General features: G+C 40.8%; 1 protein-coding gene across 1 annotated transcript; it reads right to left on the bottom strand.

The window, feature by feature from the left end:
- Nucleotides 1-6,179: 6,179 nt before the first annotated feature.
- Nucleotides 6,180-8,788, bottom strand: figla (folliculogenesis specific bHLH transcription factor; the record flags this gene model as incomplete). Its single annotated transcript, XM_084180394.1, has 5 exons — nucleotides 6,180-6,188; nucleotides 7,371-7,550; nucleotides 8,003-8,092; nucleotides 8,276-8,422; nucleotides 8,603-8,788. 5 exons carry the CDS (start codon nucleotides 8,786-8,788, stop codon nucleotides 6,180-6,182), a joined length of 612 nt encoding a protein of 203 aa, XP_084036520.1.
- Nucleotides 8,789-9,975: the final 1,187 nt, after the last annotated feature.

Genomic DNA, 9,975 nt, shown 5'->3' with positions numbered 1-9,975 from the left:
CCAGGGTGAAATGGTTTCATGTTCTGCTGTATAAGCTGCATTCAATAACCTTTCATTGGATAGAATCTGTCCAACCATCACCATCTAGACACGCGAAACATGGCCCAGGATTGGAGAAAGGCTATTCTGAAAGGATGCTATGGTTTTCATTTATAGTTATCGACAATGACGTCAATAAACTGAACACAATAAATGAGTGGGCAGACTTCTGATCCACTGGCTGTCATGCATTATCTAGGTGAGAACAACACATTGTATGAAGGAAGTTAACTGGAATGAAATACGAAATTGCAATCTTCACAACAATAGAAACATTTATGAGAAATAGATAAGCAGCTTGAAAGTTCCACTGAGAAACTGTGATCTTGAGAATGCATTTTCATCATGACATTTTCAAAGAGAACAAGGAGCCTAGATAAAATACAGTTTAAAAAGACATGAAGACACAAATAAAGCTGGAGTTGAACCAAGGACAGGGCCGGCCAGTGTGTCTGCCTTAAGCACTTTCCTGGATTTGGTCAATGGAGATAGTGCAACTCTCCAGACAGCAATGTCTCCCCTCTCCTCCTCTCCAGCATCCCTCTCACTTCCTCTTCAACCATTAGGTCTCTATACATTATTGATTTTATGACTAACTTCATACAGATAATGTTTATGATAAATATCAGTATCTGGAACATAAAATATATTCCACATCTTACTGTCACGCCCTGGCTCTGGGGACTATTAAATGTTGAGCCAGGGTGTGGATTTTCTATTGTTTAGTTTTCTAGGTTTGTGTTCTAGTTCATGTATATCTATGTTGGCCAGGGTGGTTCCCAATCAGAGGCAGCTGTAGCTTGTTGTCTCTGATTGGGGACCATACTTAGGCAGCCTGTTTGGCACGGTTATTTTGTGGGATCTTGTTCCGGAAGGTTTGTGTTAACCTAGGACTTCACGTTTCGTTTGTTGTTTTGTTCGTGTGGTGTACTTCAATAAAAGATGTACGCTTATCACGCTGCGCCTTGGTCCGCTTCATGTAACGATCGTGACACTTACCTTGCGTGTAGTTTCTCTGTATGTGCCTGTACAATTGAACAGATTCCATCTAGTTGCTAAACGCCCTCTTTCTAAAGTTTCAATTATTATTGAATAACAAAAAATATATTTTCCTTCAAAATGTGTTTGCCCAATGATAGCCAGTATGCACATATCTATATCTTACCAAACTTGGCTTTTTTCTGTCAGTAAATAGACATTTCCCTTAAAGGTGGCGTTTTCTCCCAAGTTACCCTAACGATGATGTGACGATAATAGCTGATTCAAGTAATAGCTAATTATAAGATATGCTTGATGAACATAAACATGCATGAAGCCACTTTGTTAGGATGACTAAAGCTTCTATTCAACACGACTTATCATCCAATCAAAACAATGCTGTTGGGATGGTAAATTACGATTCAAATATCTCCTGAAAAAAATAGGCCTAGCCTTCCTATTTTGTCCCGTTCCTTCATGACAGCATCCCTCATGGTGCCGCCGCCCCATGGCCCCTGAATGGCTGCCTAGCAACCAGACGAGCAGCGCTGCAACATCAGCACCAAGGCAGCACCTACTGCGCGACTGATTTTTCAGCCCTGCCTGGCAGCTTGGTTGAAGATGACAAAGATTAAGACAACGGTATTCTAATATCCGATAACTCTTTACAACAATGTGACCAGCTATGCTAGTTAGCAACAGCGCTGGTCCCAGATTTGTGACGGTCGACGTTGTCTTAACCTGTACAGTTTCGACCTAGCCTGGCAGGCAGATCTAAACTAATGGCCATGCACACGCAATATGCCGAGATATAGAGCAGGAGCCTGTTATGGTGGTACACAGACGGTGCCTGTGAGGCGGACGGTGCCACTTATGTTCATCACGAATCCATTATAGCCTGCCTACACAAACCCCAATCTGCATAATAAAAAGCGAGTGACCAATCACCAAAGATAAAAAATAAAGAATGCATCCATGCAAAACGGTCCTCCTCGTGACATAATCTAATTCCCGTTATGCGATTTTACGTTTGAAAATAAGAGCACCGTGCCGCGCTGATCAGCAAATGCAAACATAACCATGTAATTCGTATAGTGCCAAGGGAAACGTATTTCTTCCATCGAAATACATACATATGATAGAATTCTGATGACTAATGCCTATAAACCATAAGGCTGCCTCCATGTTTGTTGCTGCAGAACAGATTGCTGGTGATGATTAACAAACCAATAAAAATGTATAGACCACAGGCTGCAAAGTTGTGAGGAAACGATGAAGCAGCTAACTCTTAGAATTAGTTTATTATAGGGAATTATAAATGTTATAAATTTTCGGTTGGAGACTATTTTATTTTCTATTTATCTGATACTGGTCATTGTTATGGCACTACTAGCAAAATATCAATGGACTCCATTTCAATGGTGTATCGCCCAATGGATGGTCACGAATATGTAGATAGGTTAAATTACAAAAAACGAATTTACATCAAAGTAAAAAAAACTTCAGGTAGCGGGTTATGTTCTGTTCTTACCTCAGTGCATTCTCCGCGGCTTTTCCTTTGTGGATGCGCGTCACACCCTCTGCCTTAGGAGTTAAATCCCAAACAACACAATCTGCTATAATTAAAATGCAACGCTAATGTTTATAGCCCTAGGTTATTCCGTTATGTCTGCCTATACCGCGGCCGCCTGCTGTAAATCCCCGCTGTTTTTCATCGTTGAGCGCGCCTGGACCAGCCCATTGCCACGCCTGCCTGCCCACACTCCAACACCCTGACCTCTGTATGGGTCTTCTGCACGATTCCGACACCGCATGCACTCCCAAAATTCTACAGCAATAAATTTTTCTATAAGATTGAATAGCACTTAGGCACATTGTTTTTTTTAAATTTAATTTTCACCTTGGAATGTAATGCAAATGTGGTGCAGACCAGCATGGTGTTTTTATTTTTCTCCTATGGCAGCCTGGAATTGTAATATTGCAAAAACATTGAAGCTGTGACCACGAATAACATCAAACTGGCGCCACCTTGTGCTCAGAATAAGGACTAAGGAAACAAAATGCACAACAAACAAAGCCACATTACCCTTCACAGGCATGGCAATATTAAAGTATGATTAAATGTTAGTCAAATTACATTTAAACGTGCATTTATTTAACATTGTTGGAGGGTTTGTTAGGTAGGTAATGGTATACATGTCCCATGTAGCTCAGTTGGTAGAGCATGGCGCTTGCAACGCCAGGGTTGTGGGTTCGATTCCCACGGGGGGCCAGTACGAAAATTTATGCACTCACTAACTGTAAGTCGCTCTGGATAAGGGCGTCTGCTAAATGACTAAAATGTAAAAAAAGACATGTAATGTTTTGCATTGACCTACAGTGCATTCAGGTATTCATTCCCCTAAACTTAGTCCAGATTTTTTTTGTTACAGCCTGAATTCAAAATGGATTAAATTGATTTTGTTCTCACCCATCTACACACAATACCCTATAATGACAAAGTGAAAACATGTTTTTAGAAATTTTAGCAAATGTATTGAAAATGAAATACAGAAATATATTAATTTACATAAATATTCACACCAGAGTCAATACGTTGTAGAAGCACCTTTGTTAGCGATTACAGCTGTGAGTCTTTCGGGGTAAGTCTCCAAGAGCTTTGCACACCTGGATTGATTTTCAAAATTCTTCAAGCTCTCAAATTGGTTGTTGATGTTTACTAGACAACCATTTTCAGTTCTTGCCATGGATTTAAGCAAATTTAAGTCAAAACTGTAATTCAGCCACATTCACTGTCTTCTTGGTAGGTTATTGTCCTGATGAAAGGTGAATTCATCTCCCAGTGTCTGGTGGAAAGCACACTGAACCAGGTTTTCCTCTAGGATTTTGCTTGTGCTTAGCGCCATTCTGTTTATTTTTTTTACCTGAAAAACTTCCCAGTCCTTAACAATTACAAGCATACCCATAACATGATTCAGCCACCACGATGCTCGAAAATGTGGAAAGTGGTACTCAGTAATGTGTTGGATTTGCCCCAAACATAACACTTTGTATTCAGGACAAAAAGTTAATTGCTTTGCCAATTATTAATTTATTAATTTAGTGCCTTATTGCAAACAGGATGCATGTTTTGGAATATATTTATTCTGTACAGGCATCCTTCTTTTCACTTTGTCAATTAGGTTAGTATTGTGGAGTAACTACAATGTTGTTGATCCATCCTCAGTTCTATCACAGCCATTAAACTAATTGTTTTTAAAGTCACCATTGGCCTCATGGTCAAATCCCTGAGCGGTTTCCTTCCTCTTCGGCAACTGAGTTAGGAAGGACACCTGTATCTTTGTAGTGACTGGGTGTATTGATACACCGTCCAATGTGCATTTCATAACTTCACCATGCTCAAAGGGATATTCAATGTCTGCTTTTTTATTTATTTTTACCAATCTACCAATAGGTGCCCTTCTTTGCGAGGCATTTGAAAACCTCCCTGGTCTTTGTGGTTGAATCGGTGTTTGAAATTCACTGGTCGACCTTACAGATAATTGTATGTGTGGGGTACAGAGATGAGGTAGTCATTCAAAAATCACGTTAAACACTATTATTGCATACAGAGTGAGTCCATGTAACATACAGTATTGTGTGACTTGTTAAGCTAATTTACTCCTGAACTTATATAGGCTTGCCATAACTTTGACATTATGGGGCATTGTGTGTAGGCCAGTGACAAAATAAAATCTAAATTCAATCCATTTTAAATTCAGGCTGTAACAACAAAATGTGGAAAAAGTCAATACTTTCTGAAGGCACTAAGCTACTAATAGCCCACTGTATATCTCGTGAGAAATAAAAACATACAAACCACTCCATGCTTACCATTTTATTATAAGGGGCTGCCGAATATTGTAAAAATAAATAAAGTTAAACAAAAAATGTTCATATGTACCAACCAAATTCATAAAATATCACTTAACAAATACATCCTTCCGTCTGTTCTCGGAAGGAGAACGTCCTCCCATCTGCAGCATAGCCCCTAAAAAACAAACAAAAAAACATTATTTTTGAACAAACTTCTGTATCAAAGTGTGAAAATACCTTTGTGTACAACAAGCAAATTATGACTCCGTCCCAAATGGCAGCATAATCCCTATATAGGGAATAGGGTGCCATTTAGGATGCTCACATTACTCTTGTAAACCTACCTGGAAGGTGTGTTGAGTCCAGGCTTGGTCTCTCTGCCATTCCTCTCAGCTGGGCTGGAACATCTATAGAGAGGAAACAGTTCATACAGGGCTGCCTGCTAGCAGTCTAGACCCGAGAGAATATCACAGGTTATACACCGAGTATACCAAACATTAGGAACACGTTCCTAATATTGAGTTGCACAAAAGCGTTCCACAGGGATGCTGGCCCATGTTGACTCCAATTCTTCCCACAGTTGTGTCAAGTTGGCTGAATGTCCTTTGGGTGGTGGATCATTCTTGATACACACGGGAAACTGTTGAGCGTGAAAAACCCAGCAGCGTTGCAGTTCTTGACACAAAACGGTGCGCCTGGCACCTACTACCATATCCCGTTCAAAGGAACTTAAATATTTTGTCTTGCCCTCTGAACGGCACACATACACAATCTGCGTCTCAAGGCAAAAAAAACAAAAAAACATTTAACCTGTCTCCTCCCCTTCATCTACACAGATTGAAGTGGATTTAACAAGTGACATCAATAAGGGATCATAGCTTTCACCTGTATTCACCTGGTAAGTCTCATGGAAAGAGCAGGTGTTCTTAATGTTTTGTATACTCAGTCTATATGGGGCTGCCTGCTAGCATAGTCTAGACCGGAGAGTATGGTCGTGTTCCTTTGCTCAGATGTTGCTGATGCATGCCAGATCTTACAATGCCTGTATATGTATTTTACCTATCAGCTAACCACATATGCTATAGCAACCTGGTGCCCGACGGCACAGACTATAACGTGGCACGCAACCATCGGTTGATGCATGCAACGTCTGAGCAGGGGACTACACGATCGATATCCCCGGTTATATACAGGGCTACCTGCTAGCACAGTCGAGACCTGAGAGAATATCACAGGTTACATGAGGTTAAAGCCTGGTGGGTAGAATACTGAGTATTGAACAGGAGAGCTAGAGTTAGCTACATAGATTACTGAAACTGAGATAAAGGGAGAGCAAGGAACAGAGAAATACAAAGAACGCGATGACCCCTTCACCTTGACAAGAGATTCAGAGAATGTGTTCAGTGGAGATGAGCATGGGAATGTATTGTGCAAGTGTCTTTGTATCCCACTTCCCATTTCCATTCAGCAAATCTATTGTCTGCACCGATTTGCAAATTGGTAATTGTACACCTTAGCATCTATACTGAACAAAAATATAAACGCAACATGTAAAGTGTTGGTCCCAGGTTTTATGAGCTGAAATAAAAGATCCCAGAAATTTTCCATATGCACAAAAGCTTATTTCTCTCCATTTTTTTGCACAAATTTGTTTACATCCCTGTTAGTGAGCATTTCTCCTTTGCCAAGATCATCCATCCACCTGACAGGTGTGGCATATCAAGAAGCTGATTAAACGGCATGATCATTACACAGGTGCAACTTGTGCTGGGGACAATAAAAGGCCACTCTAAAATGTAGAGTTTTGTCACACAACACAATGCCAGAGATGTCTCAGGTTGAGGGAGCGTGCAATTGGCATGCTGACTGCAGGAATGTCCACCAGAGCTGTTGCCAGAGAATTGAATGTTCATTTCTCTAACATAAGCTGCTTCCAACGTCGTTTTAGAGAATTTGCCAGTACGTCCAACCGGCCTCACAACCGCAGACCTCGTGTAACCACGCCAGCCCACGACCCCCACATCCGGCTTCTTTACCAGCTGTTGAAACTGAGGACTATTTATGTCTGTAATAAAGCCCTTTTGTGGGGGGGGGGACTGATTTCCTTATATGAACTGTAACTCAGTAAAATCGTTGAAATTGTTGCATGTTGCGTTTATATTTTTGTTCAGTATAGTTGCCTTGATAAGCATCCAGTTCCATTTTTTATTGTGTGTTTGTTGGCTACTGTGGTAGCCTCCTGTTATGGTTTTACCTACTCTGCATAGTTTTACAATTAAATTCGTTTTCAATAAATTCATTGTCAGATATTATTTTAGGCCTTGTGATGGACAACTCTTCACAGTTAGTCAAAGACATTGTCTGCATTCCAAATGGCACCCTTTTCAGTTAACTACTTTTGACCAGGGCCCATAGAGCTCACTAAGGTTAAAGTAGTGGTATAAACACAAAATACGGGTGCCATTTGGGACGCCGTCTTGGTGTGTCGCATTCAGTACCATAGTCTGATCTGGTGCCACCTGGATGATGTACTGGTAGGTGGGCATCACACAGTGGTGCAGCACCAGCCCACTCATGTCTCCATCTCCTGCTCCAAACCCTGTGGTCACCAAGGGAACAGTCATAGTCACCCCGTCGGACAACTCACTACCGGACACTCCTGACACACTGTCCAGCAGCTGTGGGAGAAGAGAGGGTGAGATACAGAGAAGTTCAATAACTACTGTAACTTTTTCATCTAATTCTAAAGTAGTGGTGGTGGTCACTGTGTAGGGTTTTGTGCCAACTAATAGATCTACCATACCTGATTCAACTAATCTGACCAAGACCGTGATAAGTGGAAACAGGTGGGTAGTGCTGGACTGGAACAAAAACCTGCACACTCAGGTGGTCTACAAGGCCATGAATTGTGACCACTGACCTGCATTTGGTAGCAAGCCTCGTATTACCAAACTGATTACCGCTGTGCAGCAAAACAGAATGTAAACTTGCGAGACTTCCGGACGGTTGTGAGGTTAGCATAGTGGTTGTTGATGGATTGTTTTAAAACCCCATAGGGGGCAAACTGTACACTAATACAATAGCTCTTCACATGTAAACACAAGCAGCTATGAATGCACAAAGTAATTACCTCATCCACCCTCCACAGATCACCACACATCCCATCAGAAGTTGCATAGTTGATTGCATTCTTCAAGAAATCTGTCTTGCTCCCATTATTCTACCAAACATAAAAATTACATGTTAATATATTGAGTCACTAGAGCAATGCAATTAGGCCTGAAATGTTGTGGCGAATGTTTGGTGGAAGAAATAGGCCTATTCCTAGTATTGCTGGTATGAGGCATGTACCGCTAGTCTGAACAACAACACCATTATATTAAACCTATTGTTTTACACTTACACTGTCAGAGTCCTGCAGTACAGCCACCAGTAGCTTGATGTATTCTGTGGCAGCCTTCAGCGTATCCACTTTACTGGGTTTGCGGTCACGACGCATCAGTGGCACCATGCGCTTCAAACGGGAGAACATGCTGTTCATGTTTTTGATCTAATAAAGCAAATTACACAAGTCAGAGCACATACAAATTGAACAAATCAAAGTGATGATTTTTTTGTACTATAGGCCTACTTCCACGTGACAGAGCTGAAGTATTTTGGGTCAATTTCCATGTCAGACCTTTTGCCAGTTTTTTGTTGATATGGCGCCTGTGCCTACAGCTACACTTACTCTCATTCGTTCCTTGGCGTTTACCAATTGTCTTCTTTTCACAATTTCATTCCAGTCCTCTGTGTGAACATAAAGGCCATCGTTCCCTCGTTTGAATTTAGCTATGTTGGAGTGACTTGGGAGCAAGGGCTCACCTGTTTCACGCACCAAAATGTTACCCATCAACTCACGCTCAGGGACCCTCATCACCGCAGCACTAACTTCAAAGCTTTTCATGGCGATGTATTTTACATGTGTGGTCATATCCGATATTTTACAGTAGATAACACAAACCATTTACATTACAATGAGGCACTTTTAAGATAGATTACCATGTGTATCATTAATTAATTTAATCCCGCGCACACCTGTGTAGCTAACCAAATCGTCGCTGGATTTACCAGAGGTTTGTTGTTTTTCACTATCACTCCACTTAATTATGCAAAGTGTCACGTGTTTGCTATTAAGCCCCTTGTCGTATCAAAATAGTTCAGGAACGTAAATGAGCAATTGCTCGTGGACGAAAACGGTACTTATAATGTTAGCCACTAGAGGTCATGAGTGCTATAAAATGTAAAGAAAAATATAAAATAAAATAAAAAGAAGCTACAGTTTACCACATCAGAAAAATTGTTCATACTTTCAATATGACCTGGACTAGAGTGCGTTCCTTTATCTACATCTTTAATAGGGTCCACAAAAAACATTTGTGTGTTAAAACAGAGCATGAAATACATGTGTTTTGCAATGAAGCACTTAAGTAAAATGTAATTTGAACTAAACCATAATCATAACCATAATCCTAATCTTAACCCTTACACACCTCAACCTCAATGGGGTAAATCAGAGTTGGGATGTCCCAAGAATCCTGGATAGCAAGGACCCAATCCAAATGGAGATAGGTGAGTGGATCGCTGATCATTAAATGAATGACATAACCCCTTTCCGGCCTGACACTGATGTGAGTCTCAGTGTTAGCTCTATTTAAGATTATCAGAGTAAAAGTCACCTCATGACTGAGGAATAGGCTACTGTGTATGTATGACACTATAAATATATGGTATACAAATTAAATTCAAAGGTATCTCTTCCTGTGCTAAACATTTCACACTCTGTCCAACTGCACTTGGCTTTAAACTTTGGGTTATAAATAGTGAATCCTTTAATACCTGCGTCACGGATTACCTAGTTTATCCTGCTGCTACCTTTAGTCTCTCCTGTGCTGAGCAGTAGACAGGGAATACAACCAGAATACTGAGGAGAGGATTCATCCAAAACCTGAACGTGACAATGTGACATCTATTTGCATTCATGTTTACTGGTACATCTGTGTGCTCAATACAGGAACCACAGAGGTCTACGCCAAACCGATTGCTGTTATTTCTGAGTTGCAT

The sequence above is a fragment of the Coregonus lavaretus genome, assembly GCF_964263955.1.
Source record: "Coregonus lavaretus genome assembly, chromosome: 17".
Classification (NCBI taxonomy): domain Eukaryota; kingdom Metazoa; phylum Chordata; class Actinopteri; order Salmoniformes; family Salmonidae; genus Coregonus; species Coregonus lavaretus.
This window is presented reverse-complemented; position numbering and strand designations above follow the sequence as displayed.